Source organism: Sylvia atricapilla, chromosome 22 (assembly GCF_009819655.1).
Source record: "Sylvia atricapilla isolate bSylAtr1 chromosome 22, bSylAtr1.pri, whole genome shotgun sequence".
NCBI lineage: Eukaryota > Metazoa > Chordata > Aves > Passeriformes > Sylviidae > Sylvia > Sylvia atricapilla.
Window position 1 is genome coordinate 1,864,219 of NC_089161.1, and position 16,684 is coordinate 1,880,902.

Here is a 16,684-nt window from a genome sequence, read left to right on the forward strand (position 1 = left end):
TTTCCAGATCTCCCTGTTCCCAGAACAAAGTGACAGCTTCACAAATCAGGGGCTCCAGAGGATGAGATTCCATCATGATTCCTCCTCTCCTCTTTCCCCAGAAAGGACTGGAATGTGGCCTTGCACAACCACTAAAGCTGAGTTCTTCTCTGGATGGAAAAAGGGCATATTTAAAAAAAAAAAAACAACAAACACAAAAACTTTCATAGCAAATAAAAGTTTCAAGTCTCCATATTAAATCTTTTTGATTTATAAAACAATAGAGTAATTTGTTTTGCACCACTGTAAATACATTTACAGAACAAAAAAAAATCTGGTCAGGAATTCTCAAACCCAGCCCAGCTCTCTCCAAGGTAACAGGACACAAACCTCAGAATTGTCATTTTTCTTTTTGCCCCAAATACATTCAGACACAAACAATTTACTTAGTTAAAATAAAAAATAAACTCTCTTTACTGTCACAAACATCCCACTTTGAAGCATGTGAAGCAATGAAATCCTTCACACTATTAAACAATTGAAAACGTATTTTAATTCTACAAATTTACAAGGGAAAAAAACCCCCCAAAACAACCTCAAAAAAGAAAAAAAAAAAAAAAAACAAAAAACAAAAAAAACACCAAACCCACAAAAAAAACAAAACCAGAAAAAAAACCCCTAAAAATAAACCAGAAACTGTTCCAGGACTGTTATTTCAAGTTGTCCTTTGTCACAGTTTGTGATGATCCTGGGGTTTTCAGGTAACTCCAGTCCTCTAATGGAATGCAGCAGTTAAACTCCACATTGGTTTATAAAACAAGAGCCTTGGAATCTGTGATAATCTTTGAGTTTTTTTCACAGGGAAAAACATCTGGTGCCCCTGACATGGAGAACAGAACTGGGGCACTCAAATCCACTCACATGAATGGTGATTTTTTTTTTCTTTTGTGGGTTTTTTTCCCCTTTTTCAGGTTGAGTTCAAAACTTGAGGCTGAAGCCAGGTCCTGCAGCAGATGCTCCTTGATTTGTGGTGGTCAGATGGAAACCTGTGTCCTTCAGATCATCATCCCCCTGTGAAAAACAAGCACAGGGCATTATTGAGAAGGGGCTGTGAATTTGCACTGACCTCTCCAAAAATCTGAACAACAAAAAGAATCAAAGTATCTCAAGATGAGAAACAAATCTTTGATTTAGTGGCATCACAGTTGGAGTTGATTCGTAAGCTTTAAATATTGCTATTTCAAAATTTGCTAAAAGCAGTTTGAATGTTTCTAGTTCCTGTAGCCACTTTTGACTGCATGAGAAAGAGAAAAAATGGGTATAAAATAAATATAAACTTCACTTCTTGAGGATCCAATCCACCACACAGTGCACATCCTCCATGGCAGTGTTCACACCCAGAAAAATCAAGGCTAAATAAACTTTTTGTATTATTTAAACTGTAAATTGGGCACAATATACAAACAGCACAGTGCCATTTGAGACATGGAACTTGTAATGAGAATCTTCTGGAATTAGGAACCTAATATGCCATATTTATGAGGCCAGCACAATTCCCAGGGATAGATAAAACAGATATCGCCACAGAGAGAACACCAGCCAGGCCTTTTAGGAATTCTCCAAGAATGGAAAAAAGCATCTGTTTCTATCCCCAAGATCTGTATTATTTACCAAGCTGTGGATTTATTTCAAGCCCAAATTTAACAGCTTAGTTGAAGATGTGAAACAATGAACATTTTCAAAACAGAAACTGCTCTGCACTGGGATAAACCAGACATTTCTGATTATGCCATGAAATGGTGATTCTGGGAGCAGAACAGTAAGTGGCACTGGCTTTGGGAAGGAAAGCTGGGCTCTCCCTGGGCTGTGGGAAGGAAAGCTGGATTTCCCTTGGGCTTTGGGGCAGAAAGCTGGATTCTCCCTGGCAGCCCAGGTAAATCTCATGATCCCAATCAAAGCCCAGCCCTGTGAAGGCTCTGGAGCAGTACCACACTCACCAGCACTGCCTTTGGGACAGGAAACTGGACTCTCCCTAGTGCAGGACAATCTCAGGACCCCAATCAAAGCCCAGGACAGGCTCTGGAGCAGTACCACACTCACCAGGCACTGCCTTTGGGACAGGAAACTGGACTCTCCCTAGTGCAGGACAATCTCAGGACCCCAACTGAAGCCCAGGGCAGGCTCTGGAGCAGTACCACACTCACCAGCTGGCTGTAGCCCAGCCCTCCCTCGGGGGGCCTGGGGCTGGTGCCCCTCTTGACCCTCTGCTGCTCACTCTTGGCTGGCCAGGTGGGGAACATGGAGGGGTCGATGGGCAGGGGGGTCTCCCTGAAGTACTCGTGCTTCAGCCCGTCCTCGGCCGTGATCCGCCGCGCAGGGTAATAGGTCAGGAAGCTGCCAAGGAGGAGGGAAAATGGGGAATTTCAGCCCTGCCACAAACTGTGCATTGTTCAGGAATGTGGCTGAGGGTTTCGTGATGTTTAGCACAGTTCTGGCAGTGGGTATCGGGGATGATTCTGTTACTGGTGTTGGGTGTAATTCTATTAATTTGGGATAATGCTGGTAGTTGGGTGTAACTCTGTTGGTCAGTATTGGGTATAATTCTGCTCATTGGCTTTAATTTTAATAATGGTATTGGGTATAATTCTACTAATTGGGATTAATTCTATTACTGGTATTGGGTGTAATTCTATTTATTTGGTATAATTTTATTACTGGGTATTGAGTATAATTCTCTTAACTTGGATTAATTCTATTACTGGTATTGGGTATAATTCTATTAATTTGGTAATATTTTATTACTGGGGATTTGGTATAATTCTATTAACAGGGTATAATTCTATGACTGGGTATTGAGTATAGTTCTATTACCTGGGTATTAGGTGTAATTCTATGATTGGGTATTGGGTATAATTCTATTAATTTGCTTTAATTCTATTACTGGTATTGGGTATAATTCTACTAATTTGCTTTAATTCTATGATTGGGTATTGGGTATAATTCTATTAATTTGCTTTAATTTTATGACTGGTATTTGGTATAATTCTATGACTAGGTAATGGGTGTAACTACTAATTTGGTATAACTTTGTTATTGGGTATTAGGTGTAATTCTATTATTTGGTATCATTCTATTAATTTTGTATATTCTATGACTGGGTATTAGGTGTAATTCTATTAATTTGGTGTAATCCTGTTAATGACTGCTGCCACATCACCTAACAGAGCTGATTTTTAAGGCAGGCTCCTCCATGAACCTGTAATTTATGGGACAGCAGGTGGAACTACACATCCAAGCAGCTTCTGCAGGGACCTGCTCCCAGAGGTGTAAATCACTGGATACCTCAGACCCTTGGATTGACAGATAAAGCTCCAAAGGGACCCAGGATAATTCCATTAGAATATTTTACAATTTTTGCTATTTCTAGAGAGATTTTAAACATTCTATTAACACACCAGGTACTCTTGTAACACAGTGCAACTGCACAGCCTGGGCTTGATTCTATAAACCTTTCACAACACAGAAAATTGTTTTCCTGCCCACACATTGGTACCCACTTGTTCATCAGGTCAAAGCCCTGGTCAGAGAGCAGAGCCCCGAATCTCTTGCGCAGGTTGTTGTAGGGATATTCTGTGAAGGTCATTTTCTTCACTGCTGGCAGCTCGTTGTAACCAGGCCAAATCTTTTCACTGGGAGTACCCAGATCCTGCAAATTAAATAATCTCATTAATAAACTCAAGAGTGCAGTCCTTTATCTATTCATTAGGAGTTGGGAAGTATCCAGAGAAAACAGACACAACGAATCACGGTCTCAGCCTACTCCAAGTGTTGTAAAGCAGATTAAATAACCTTTTACAAAGGCTGAATCTCTGTTAAAGAGCAACAAGCACTACTCTAATGCTTCTGTGCTTCTAAAATCAGTCAAAATCCCAAAACATTAAAAAAAATTACCTTAAAAACTTTGTTGATCTGGTCGATTTCTGACTTCCCTGGGAACAGCGGCTTCTGCGTCAGCAGCTCCCCAAAAATACACCCCACTGACCACATGTCTATGGCTGTGGAATACTCCTGGAGAGAAGGGAGACAAAATTACACCTCAGAAAAATCAGGAAGGTATTTTCACTGAGGTGTTTGGAGGGTTTATTTGGTTTTTTTTGTTTTTTTTTTTTTTTTTTTTTAGCAGAACACACACAACCAGTCCCACACCCAAGAACCTCAGCTGTATTTATTTCAAAGTTCTGATTCCTGGGAATTATGAGCAATACCAACACACACAAATCTTTCAGGATGAAAGGTGAAAGTCTCTACACTGATGCCTCTCTTTTCCACTCACCAAGAGCAGCACAACTGACAAGCCAGTATTTGTTTTTCTGGCAGGGCTCTTGTCACTTCAGCCCTACAGAACCCTGATTTCACCCAGATTTCAGTTATCAGCAAGGAACATTCTAGAACCTTGTTCTGCTGTCAGACGTCCCAGGTTTTAGACTAATTTAAAAAAAGCATTTAAAATCCAGCTGCCAAAGGTGACATTTTGCCATAATCCATGAGAAATCCATCAGCACTGACCACATCAGCATTCCAAGGGACAAAATCCATGTGTCACCCACCCCACCCTCTGTCTGGGGAGGATGAAGGGTTTTAGATGTCACTGAATATTCAGGATTTTCCCCTGTGAACCAATATTAAGACCCAAGCATGCTCACACTTTGAGCATGATTTATGAACCACAGTCAGGCTGCAGTCACTGCTCCAGCAGCCAGAGGAACAAGGAGGAACTCACCTTTGCTCCAAGCAAGAGCTCTGGAGCTCTGTACCACAGGGTCACAACCACAGGGGTGTAGGGCTTCAGGGGAGACCCATATTCCCTAGCTAATCCAAAATCTCCAACCTGAAAGCAAAATAAGCAACATTTCCAGCACTGCTCATTCACCATCAGTGCCACGATGGCCACTGCACAGAACTTCGGGCACAGCTTTAATTCTGTGTAATTCTGCAGCACAGAATTTGTTCTGATTTCCACAATTTTCTCCCAATTCTTACTTTTAAAATGCCTGAATGACTGAGCAGCAGGTTGGAAGTTTTCAAGTCTCGGTGAAGGATCCAGTTGTCGTGGAGGTGTTTGACCCCTCGCAGTAACTGAATCATCAAAGTCTTCACCTCCCCTGCAATGATTAAAAAAAATAAATCCCTAAATGCATTGAAGAAGATAAATCTACCTTTAATTTGTGGGTTTTTTGTATGGAGAACAGGGAAAAGGGGCAGGAAGGAGTGGCAATTTAAAAGCCCAGTACAGCCTGCACCATAAAAACGTGTCACAGAACAGCAAAATTCATTTGAGGCAGCTGAAATCCATCCAAATTATGCTCAGAAATTATTGTCTCTCATAGAAAGAGGCCAAAATTAAAGCCCAGTGCTCTTTTCCAGTTCAGCACAGGTGAAACTCCCCCAGTGTCACCTTTGAACAGCTCCACCCCAAACACACAAGCTGGATTCATCACCAGGAGGATCAGCCAACACCTTCATTTGTGTCAGGTTTTACAGAACAAACAGAAAAAGCCAGGAAGTCTCAGCTCCAAGGAACACAGGACATTCCAAAACAACACATGGCACTGCCCAAAGCCAGCTCCCTGCTGCCAGCAGGGCCATTTGTGTTGGCCACTTTTCCAGCTCTGAGAATTTCAGGGAAAGGGAAACAAAACTGTACCTGGCAGGAAAGGCTGCTTCATTGTTTCCATCAGGCTCTTGAGGTCGTGCTCCACGTAGTTCATCACAATGTAGATTTTGTCCATGTTACTGCCCACAACGATCTCCTGCAAGGCACAACCAGATGAGCAAAACCTGCACGTGGTGTTTAAAAAGCATCCAAAATCTATTTCAGAAATGTACTGGCAAGAGGATGGAGGTTGCCATTGGTAAAATCCTCAGAAAATGTGTTTTTTCTATTAAAAACACAGCTCAGTATTTGTAAAAGATCAGATTGTGTAGGCAGTGATCTCTACACAGCCTTAGGAGCAGCACACAACTGTTCACAGAAGCAAGATCTGTCAAGTTTGCTGATATTTTTATATTTAAAAGCCAAGAGGAGTATTTAAAGAACAAAAGCACTTCAAACATAAAAGATTGCAGCCTTACTCTGACAGTGACAATATTTAGGTGCTGTGCTTTCAGAATTGTGTTTATTTCTCTCAGGGAAGTAATGGGAAAACCTTCCTTCTCCTTTTCCATTTTCAGTCGCTTCAGAGCCACGATTTCATCTGCAAAGGAAACACATTTCCCATCACACAGTTAATAAATACACATTACCAGGTGCCCCAGTATTCTCTCACTGATTAAATACTTAATTAACTGTGCTGTTTTGCCTTGAAAACGAGCAGTTTGCTGGTAAAGCAATATTTTAAATAGATTTTGTTCATCACTGAACAATGCAGAATGATAATTTGCTCGTGAGTGCAGCCCTGAATACCCTGAAGGAAGTGGAGGGCACTGATACCCACCAGTCTTTTTGTCCTTTGCCCTGTACACCACACCATAGGTTCCCTCTTCAATCCTGTTCAAACACTGGAATTCCTCCACGCTGCGACATCCCTGGAAAAAAACACAGGGACAACATTTACTCCTCCAGCACCTGGGGGAAGGTTTTGCTCTTTTAAAAACTTCAGTAACCTCACAGTTAAAATTTACCAGAAGAATTCAGCTATAAAGCAGATTCAAAAGGTATCTTTGGGGTTTATTTTTCAAAGAGTTTAAAGGAATCCTGGACAGAGCCTGTGTTCCAGCAGATTAACTGAATTATTCCATTCACTTTTGCACAGAACAATCTGAAATATCTGCCACAAAGGCAGCAACTTAGCACCTTTCACATAAATTAATTAGTAAAAATGTCATTTTTATTAATATTTCTACACTTTGCTGTTGGCTACCTAAAGAATAACCAGTCTCTGGTTTTGGTAACAGAACTCTCCTCTCACAAGGATCTCTTTTCAGACAGCAATACCAAGATAACAGATAAAAATGATGTAATTACAGATATAATTACATTCTTAGCTACATTTAAGAGGGTGATCCTTTACCTGGAGTGCAGGAAGATACTTGGGGAGCTCCTGTTTCAGCTCGATGGGGGAAGAAGCTGGAGAATCAGGAATATATTCCCCTTCTGTCATGGCATTGGAATGAGGGGATCCCTCCCCGGCCTCCTCCTCCTCCACCTCACTCCCTGCAGAATCCCGGTCAAACCTCGACTCTGGAACTTTAAAAGTCAGAATCAGTGGTGGAAAGAGGAGCTGTCTGGAGTAATTAAACTCAGCTTTAGGCAAATGAAGGTGGTGACAACATTGAGCACTGCAGGGGAGAGGATTGTGGAGAAGTCAAATTTCTCCTCTTGGCAAAGGTGACGCTTTCAAGAGTTCACCTGCAATTTCCAGTGTTAAATGCAGCAGCTCAGAGAAAGAAATCTTTACACCAGAATGAAAGAGAAAACTGACCCAGGATGCCTCATTCTGATTGCAAAGCTCCTTTGATGAGAGGGCAGGACAAAAGAACACAAAATGAAAGAGAAGGAAACCTCAGCTCATTAGACTGATTCCCTCTAAACATAAAGCTTGGAGCAGATTTCAAGGAATTTCTGAGTTTGACATGAGAATAGCATTTATAGCTTTTAAGTATTTACAGAAATAGATTTGTTTAGCTGCAAAGACTCAGGCAAACACTAGTTTAAAACAGTCAGTATTTGCATTGTACCAACTGGGATGTGGTTTCCATTCTCCCGTTCCTCCTCTTCACTCATTTCCTCTTCGCTCACCTCCTCTGCAAAACACAACCAAGTTTGATTGGAAAAACTCCAAATTCTGCAGCTCCTTGGGAGGCAAATCCCTGCAGAAATCCTCTCCTAGCCCACCAGACCTCTGCACTGGCAGTGACCCAGCACTTCTGTTTTACTCAAACAGCAAATGCTTCCAACAGGGAACACAACTCCTGCCAATCCTCTGGGAATTGGGATGTGGGCAGGTAAATTAATTAGGAATATTTGCTTATTAACTGTAATTGATTTTAAAGGAAAGCACCCAGCCATCAGAGCCTGCTCTTGTGCTTTTTCTTTACTAATTAATGACAAGAATGGCTGCACACAGACTTCTTTACTGAACTTTGTGTTATTACATTCATTCATTTAAAAAAAAAAGTTCTGCAATTTGCAACAGAAAATAATTCAAAATGACCGAGATATTTGGATTTCACCACCCCCCAAGTGCAAATTCTGCTCTGCAGAATATTTGATGTTATGGAACCACCTGAACTTCTGACAAAAATGGTTGTCAGGTTTCTGATCTGGCTTCTGAGATAAGAATTGGTATTACCTCTACACAAAAGGATAGAATAGGACTTGTACTTGGGATTTTCTTTTTAGTTATCTTGACCTGTGAGGTCTCAGCCTAGCCTAGACTAAGAGAAAAGGAAAATGTTCAAATAAAACAACACAGGATAAGCTAAAATATAAAATTACACACCCCTGGAAGCCTTTTGTGATTCTCACCTGCTGATTGCTCAGACACTTCCTCAGAATTGCTTCCTGTCTCCTCCTCCTCCTCCTCTTCCTCCCCTTCTTCCTCAGAGCCTTCACTGCTGGACTCTTCCTCCTCCTCCTCTGAGCCTGATCCAGATTCTGTCCAGGAATAATCAGGCATTTAACACTGTTTGCTCAGCAGAGAAATTAATTACATCTGTACAATTAATTACAGCTCCTAAATTGTATTTAATCACCTGAGGAAGACTCTGCTGAGCTGGTTTTTCTCTCACTGTCACTGATGTCTTGCAAGTCTGACAGAGGATCCCTCTCTTCTGGTTTCTCTTCTTTTACAGCTGAAACCATAAAAATTAAAAACACAGTGCTAATTGAGTATCACTTCCAAGCCTCTGAATTCCCAGGTAACTGCTTCACTTTCTGCTGGCATTAAATCAGTGCTGAACATTCAGTATTGGAAAGTCAGAGCAATAATAATAAAAAAATTAATCATTTCACACTCTGCTCAATGACAAACAGCTTTTCTGAATTGCAGTGGTGCTGGATCAACAGCCAAAAATATGGAATATTGAGCTGATTTTTAAATATGTTGTATTCCTAAGGTCTTCTAGAATGAATTAAAACAGGGGAAAAAAAGGGGGAAAATCCCCAAGTTGACAAGAATCACCAGGACAGGGTCCCTACCCCCTGATTACTGTCAGTGCTCACTGCTCCAGTGCAGTGCTCACCAGGAAAAATCCCTGGTGGTTGGTGAGGCAGGAGTTTCCCAGGCCTTGCTGCCTGCCTCCACAGGGAATTCCAGCTGATCCCATCCTGCTCTGAGTGGCTACACTTCTTTTCAGAGCTGCACACGTTAGCAAGGCAGACACAGAGCTTTCCTCCTTCAAACAAAGGCATTTTTAGGTCACTTGTGCAAGTTCTCTAGCCCCAGAACCTTCAGGTGGGAGCATTTTCTGCCTTGGAAAACAAAATTCACCATCTAAGCAGAACTCTGACTTAAGAATTTAGTTTCTTCTACAAGAAGACAGAATCAGTGATGCTTACACTGATCCCTGTGAGTTCACTTTTTGAGGTAATTTAGCTCCTAACCCCAAATCCAACTGGAGCTGGAGTAACCAATTCCTTTTTAACCTGCAAGGGAATTCAACTGCAGGGTTTTAAAAATTCAGTCAGCTGCTTCTTTCACCACTGAACGGGGGGGTAACTCATTTTGAAACTCTTCCAGTTGCCACTCCTACCCCTAAATCCAGTCCATTTGTCACTCGTGCAACTCCTGCAAATCCAGCACTGCTTTAGAAAAGAGATATTTGTGAAGATTCCAGAGTCAGGCCGCTGGAGCTGAGCTGGACAATACTTTTGAACTGAACACCTGGGAATGTTTCTTTGAGACTAAAAATCAAACACTACCCCAAAGCCCAGCTCCTGCTGGCCCCCAAGACAGTGTAGAGTGGCAGATGCTACCTGGTTTCCTGCTCTCTCCTTGCTCAAGCTTGTCTCTCTGCTGGCGCAAAGGGCTGCGACTCCAGGGTCTCATTTTTACTTTGTCTCCATATTCTTCCCTCACTGTTCTATGGTGTGCAGAAACTAGGGAAAACAAAACCACAAGAAATTGTTACATCTGCCTAATTAAGAGTTGTCCTGTCTGCCACAGCCACCTGATTTGAATGCTTTTTTTTTTTTTTTTCTTTTTACAGGGTAAGGGGGGGGAAGAGTGGGAAAGGAACCTACTTAAATCTGGGAGAATGATTTGACTTATCTCAAATAAAATATGGATTTGTACTGCTTAGAGAAAGCTGCTGCCACACTTAGAAGCAAGCTGCCCTGTATGTTACACAGGAAACACCCTGGTTCTAAAGCATTAATGCCAGAGAAAGAAGTGGAAAATATGTAAAAGAATCAAACCAGCTGAGGTTTAGAAGGAGCTGACAGAACATTCAAGAACAATAAAACCAATTAAATGAAAGGTTACACAGATCGAGGATTATCAGCATAAAGCCAAGCACAAAAAGGAGCTGTTTGGTATGAGCTGAGCAAGAAAGAGAAAGCAAAAAAATATGGTTTGTTCTGCTATTCTTGAATAAGCTTTTTCACCTGCTCACAGCAATGGGCTCTGATTTTTACCTCTGAGAGCTGGGACAGAGAACCTCGAACCAAAAATTATCTGAGTTGAGACTGCAAATACCCAACACACTGTGCAAAGAGTTCAAGCTCAGAACTTAAAACTGTTCAGGCACCAGATCTCCCCACCTGACTCCCACTAGAGCATTTTCCATGCCTGGAATACTTACATGACCCCTCCCTCTTTGCAATTTATTCCCCCAAATCCTTAAAACATTGAATTTTGAGGTTTAAACCTCTACCAAACTGAGTTAGACTCAGCCAAAGAGTTCAGAACCACTGGGATTGTGCTGGTGCACACAGCAGCACCTCCAGAAATCTTGTTTTTATAGGCAATCTCTCTGACAGGGAGAGGCAAAGACTCACTGACTGATCAACCTGGAGGATATTTAAGGCACGTAACATCATCACATTGTTTTATCTCCCCACGTAAAACTTATATTTCCTTTTCCCTCCCATGTCAAAGACCTCCCCACTTCAATTTCTTTAAAATTCTGGCACTGCTTTAAGTAAAAAAAAAAAACCCAAACTTTCAATCCCTCCACTCCACCACTGTGTCAGCAGATAGGAAAAGTGACAGTAAATATGAAGAGTATTTATGCAGAGAGAGTCACCTTCTCTCCTGGCTTCCCTCTCCTTCCTCCTCTCCTCAGCTCTCCTCTCTCTCTCCTTTTGCTCTCGTTGCTCCTTCTGCTGCTCCCGGATTTTTCTTTCCCTTTCTCTCTCCAGTTGCTCCAGACGATCTCTGGAAAATAATTTTTTTGTTTGTTTCTTACAAAATTCAGCTGGTGAAAAGAGGAGGAAAACTGGTTTGCAGCACCAAAGCACTAAGCTCAACTTCCTTATCAACACTTCCAGTTGTGAATCAGTCAAAAAAAAAAAAAAAAAAAAAAAGGTGGAGTTTTTCAGCTGATCCTTTAAAAAACAGGTTTTAAAGACCCAGACCAGGAGTTCTCCACCCTGTCAGGATTTAAGCAGAAATTAAGCCAGTTCAGTTAATTAATCCCCTGATAACTGTGCAAATCTGGTTTGTATTTTCATTTTATTTTAAGATTGCAACAAGACCATCCAATCTTTCCATCCCAGCGAATTCACCTGGAATCTCCGTGCTAATGAAGCCCTTCATTAAAGTGAAAAATACATCCCATCACACAACACATCCCCAGCAATACAGACAAGTTTTCCCTGGGGATTTTTTTTGATTTAGGGGGGGTCATTTCACAAGAACAAATGCTCCCAGGAGGCAGCTGCTGATGTCCCTCCCCAGGGGAGGCAGGGATGGATGTACCTCTCCCTCCTGGAATGCTCCCTTGCCATCTCTCTCCGTTTCTGTCTCTCCCATTCACGCCGGGCTTTATCCTGCTCTTCTCTATGTCTCTTCCTACGCTCATGCTCCCGTTCTTTCTCTTTCACTCTGGCATGTTTCCCTTGAACAAACAGAAATCGATTACCGCTCGAAATAGTCACCAAAGCAAAACTCACAGAGGGTGAAACTGATGGGAACCTAGTGCTGTGACCTCTGTTGTTTTCTTAAAATGAAAATCCAGCTCTGAAAGGGTGTTAAAAAGCCTAAAGTCTGTAAGATCTTGCAAGAATATTTATGTTAAAGTTTAAAAATTGTTGTAATTGACAGGAAGACAACGGGAATGTCTCTAGAAAGGATTTTTTTTTTTTTTTTTACTTGGCAGGTACAAAGATCAGATTTCACTCAGTGAAGACAGAGAGAATCTTATCAGGCTTCAAGGAGTAAAAGTGACCTCAGTGTCCCTGTCTCAAAGTGATTTCTGTCCTCTTGACCACGTTCACACCCCTGTCATTCCCCTAAGGGCACTAAACACAGCCAAAGAAATAACAAAAGTTTGAATCCCTCTGTCTTATCCACCTGCTGTGCTCCCTTTGGTCTGAGTTATTGTTATTTATTCTAGTCCCAGAAAGCAGAAGCTCCCCAAAGAAGCACCTTCTGCAGAATGACTCCGGTGCCTGCGCTTCTCTTTCCTCTTCTCATCTTTCCTGTGATGGGTTTTTTCTTTCCGGGACATTTGCTGGGGTGGTTTGATAGCCAAGGAATCATCTTCTTCTCCCCTGAAAGGCAGGACAGGAACAAACTCAGGGAGGTGATAGGGGAAATCCACAGATTTTTCTGTTTGGAAAAGATTCTCATTTTGTAGCGAATTTCCACAATAAGCCTAAATCAAAACTGGAGCACAATGCTGATAAATCTTAATCAAAAAGTTACCCTGGTGTGTTCTAAAAAAAAAAAAAAAAAAAAAAAAAAAAGGATTTCTACTTCTGCACACTAGAAAAATAAAAGATTTTCCCCTTCAGATATTTGAAACCCTCTTCTCAGCACACTGAAAGGTTAATTTCAGGAATTTTTTTCTCCTTTTATTTCCTGACTCTTACCTGTCTTCCATGGAGTCTTCCCTCCTGTAAGGTGAGTTCCTGATGGTGATTTCCATGCGATGGTCTCTCAGCTCCCCCTCTTCAAGAGAATCCCTCTTGGAATCCCTGTCATCTGACTGAGGGAATCACAGCAGAGAGGAAAAATCCATTTATTTTTATGGCACAAAACAAAAAAAAATTAAATATTACTGAAGTCTTCCATTGCTGGCTCAAAAATTCAGCCTGCACTGGTCACCCCTGTAAAATCCATTGATTTGTGACAGCAGCACTTTGACTGCAATTATAGCTGAAGTGAATTAATTGGGCATAATTAGACAAAATTAAGCACTGAGGAGGATGGCAGTAACTGTTGTGTGGGGTTTTTTCTGCAGTAATTACTTTGTAAACAGCAGCACAAAACCAAACAGCAACATGAAAGTGATTCCAAATCAATGATTTTTCTATAAAATCTTTAAAAGTTGTTCCTTGAACTGCAGGTCACACTTGATTACATTAATTTATTTATCTTTTCTGATCAATAACTGTTAACAAAGCACAGTACATAATGCAAGACTAATGAAATCTTCACAAAGCATCATATTTTTGTTAAACTTTGGAATTAAGAGACCACACAGAAAAGAACTCAGTTACCAGGGCACGAAAAAATCAGAAAAATCACCAGAAAACCAGGATACAGGCACTGCAGCCCATTAAAATGCAGTTTTTCTATACATAAAGCAAACAATTCCATTAAAATGAATCCCAAAGGGCAGCTCACATTTTTCATACGTTTGATCTCTGCCTTCTCCTCTTGCTCCTTCCTTCGCTTCTTCTCCTGGAGAATCTCATCTAAAGTCTTCACCTTCCAAGAATCCTTTTCATCACCCATTTGAGTCAAAAAAAACCACCCTCTGTAAAAGGAGGAGATGCTGAAAAACGCCACAAATAAATCGGGTTTACATCCCTTTTTTTTTTCACTGCAAACACTAATGTTGTATTTTTTGTGTAAGGCCACGCTGGAGTTGATTTAGGGTGAACCAAAAATGTTTGTTTTCAACCCAGAGGAAAGACTCTGCTAAGAACTCAGAGAGCTGCTGGAGGGCACAGAAAAGAGTTTATGGCCAAGCTTTGGTGCCACACATTTAATTATGACCTGAGACTTCGAGAGAGTTAACAAAGTTCGGGGAAAAAGGACACAAGGAATGCAGAATTTATGGGCTATCTGGCAGAACTCCTGAGATAAGGATAAAAAACAATGAAGCCAGTTCAGCGACAGTGCTGAAATCAGCTGTCACTGAGGAAAAGGTAATTCCAGCACGACCACTGACCCAAGAGACGAGAAAGACTGAGCACGGCACTAATTAGCACAAACAGTGAAAGAATAATTAACCGAGAGAAGGCAGAATATTAATTAACAAGAGAACTACATCACTTAGAGCCAACGAGCACTAACTCCTTGGTTTATCGACACGTATAAACAGCAAAAATCTGACAACCGAGGGTTTGACTGGCGGAATACCCCGCTGAGCCAACTCAGCGCTGTCTCTCTCTCGTGCCGCGCTCCCGGTTTTGCCGCACGCCGCGGAACGGAGCCGATTTTAGCGGCCAACCCCGGCCCAGCCCCGGGGAGGCCAAAGAGCCCCGCGGCCCTCACGGAGCGCTGCCACCGGCGGGCCCGCGCTGGGGTCACCCCACAAACCCCCACAAACCGCGGAGCCCCGCGGTGTCCCCTCAGCCCTCGGTGTGCCCTCAGAGCCCCCTCAGAGCCCCCTTAGAGCCCCTCAGAGCCCCCTTAGGACCCCTCAGAGCCCCTCAGAGCCCCGGCCCCGCTCACCGCCACCAGGGATCCGAGCAGCCGCGCGCCTCTCACGCGTCACTTCCGGCCGCCGCCGGTGACGTCACGCCGCCTCAGGGCGCGCTGGTTAACGGCAGTCCTTAGCGAGGCTGGGATAAATTGGTATCAGATAGTCGGCTTTTCGCAAATATTAACGTGACTGGTGTTATAAATGCCTATTAGAAAGTTGGCTTTTCGCAAATATTTACGTGATTGCTATATGTATCATTATACTGGATTATGTGTTATTAGTAAGAGTTTAGAAGGGTAATGGATGTGTATTTCCTGGTGGTACCGGAGGGTTAAGACTGTTTTTTGTTGTTTTTTTTGTTTTTGTTTTTGTTTTTTAATCTCTTCTTTGTAATATCTAAACCACCAAGCCAGAAGTTACGGGAGGGGGAGTCACCTTGTGACCCTTCATAAAAACCCTGTTAACTTTCTCTTTGCTCATCCAAGTGAAAAGAGCCAGAAAACCTCAGAAGAAAACTTACATCCGTGTAACCAGACTGAGAGGAACCACCCACAAAATAAATCTATTTAGATAAAATGATGGGGAATACTTAAAACTGATCAAAAGAAGAATGTTTGATTAATATCTATTGAATATTCAACATAGTGCTCCTTAAAGACAGAACTCCTAAAGGGTGAGGTGGGCTGTGGGTGGACCTGAGGGGCTTCGCTTATTCTGTCTCCTCATTTCTCTATTTCCTTAAACTTTTTTATCGAGCTTACTTTTTTTTTTTTTTTTTTTTTTTTTAAAGAGTGGAACTGGTTTTTCACCAGCCGTTAATTAACGAGGCGTTAATTGAGCTCTCTCCCCGTCTGCCAGAGGGTCATTCATTAACCTGCAGCGTCTGTTCAGTGGTAAAGCCAGCAGACAGGGATGGTACATTAAAGTAATAATTAATAATAAATGTCATTGAATTACAGAAAAGTGTGGAGTTTGGGCGAATAAAGAGCGATTTTGACCAAAAGCTGCAGTTTTTAAATCGAAATGCGAGAGTGTGCAGGGAGGAGGTGACAGAGGTGACACAGGGACTGGGCAGGGCCCAGAACAACAAAAATCCCTAATTATGATCCCTAATTACAATCCCTAAGAGGCCCTGATCCCTAATTATCCATCCCCCGTTGGAAATGCGACAATATCCCATCATATAATAGGTCATATAACGGGAAATAATGACAATTTAGGAGCACAGGGAGTGCTGTAACACACCCACACCTCAGTAATTCACATTCACACGTGCTCCGAGTGTATGGAAAAGTGTAAAATAAAGAATGTGCACTGCAGTTCACAGAGCTCGTCCTCATCACGGGTGTGGGCAGCAGAAATGCAGTGACAGAAAACTCTAAAACATACTCCAAAATATTCAGTTTTCTGGGCAGCAGCACTCGTGTCACACCAGAGGAAGAACTGGGGTGTGACACCCTCGAGAATTCTTAACAAAGAGCAAAAAAAACCAAACTCCTTGTTTACACAAGAGAAAAGAAGATTTACTGGTCTGGCTGGAGAATAAAAAGCTTTTACAAGTCGACAGCCAAGAGGTTGGTTTGTTTAATTTAAGCAAAGCAAAGGCCAAAAAGAGGGTGAAGAAAAACACGAGGCCAACACTGGAACAAAGCCCAGCACAACAGGAGGGTTCTGCTGCCACAAGGGGTTAAAATCCATTCCCAAATCCTGTTAAATTTACATATAATTAAGTTTAAATATTACTCAAATTATGTAAAGTTTTATTAAATTTAAGCCCTATTAAGTTACTTCTAAGTTTTATAAAGTTTGAGTAATAATAGATTTATATCTTATTACTTTAAAGTTGTTACATGTAAGTTTTATTAAGGTAATTCAATTTAAGATT

At 41.7% G+C, this 16,684-nt stretch overlaps 1 protein-coding gene across 6 annotated transcripts; it reads right to left on the bottom strand.

Annotated features, from left to right (window-relative positions):
• Positions 1-201: 201 nt before the first annotated feature.
• LOC136370633 (cyclin-dependent kinase 11B) lies at positions 202-13,969 on the bottom strand. Of its 6 annotated transcripts, XM_066334139.1 has the most exons (20): positions 13,773-13,967; positions 13,016-13,131; positions 12,570-12,694; positions 11,901-12,039; positions 11,227-11,357; positions 9,956-10,078; positions 8,734-8,832; positions 8,617-8,635; positions 8,507-8,565; positions 7,717-7,782; positions 7,050-7,225; positions 6,474-6,564; positions 6,112-6,233; positions 5,684-5,789; positions 5,020-5,141; positions 4,760-4,867; positions 3,931-4,047; positions 3,537-3,685; positions 2,184-2,373; positions 202-1,050 (listed from the first exon to the last, which is right to left on the bottom strand). In XM_066334139.1, the coding sequence occupies exons 1-20, from the start codon at positions 13,881-13,883 to the stop codon at positions 958-960; spliced, it is 2,262 nt and encodes a 753-aa protein (XP_066190236.1). In that variant the 5' UTR covers positions 13,884-13,967; the 3' UTR covers positions 202-957. The 6 variants fall into 6 exon arrangements, with proteins under 6 accessions (XP_066190236.1, XP_066190234.1, XP_066190235.1 ...); XM_066334137.1 differs by having other exon boundaries at positions 8,507-8,635; positions 8,734-8,829; positions 13,773-13,966; XM_066334138.1 differs by having other exon boundaries at positions 7,050-7,219; positions 8,507-8,635; positions 13,773-13,964.
• Positions 13,970-16,684: the final 2,715 nt, after the last annotated feature.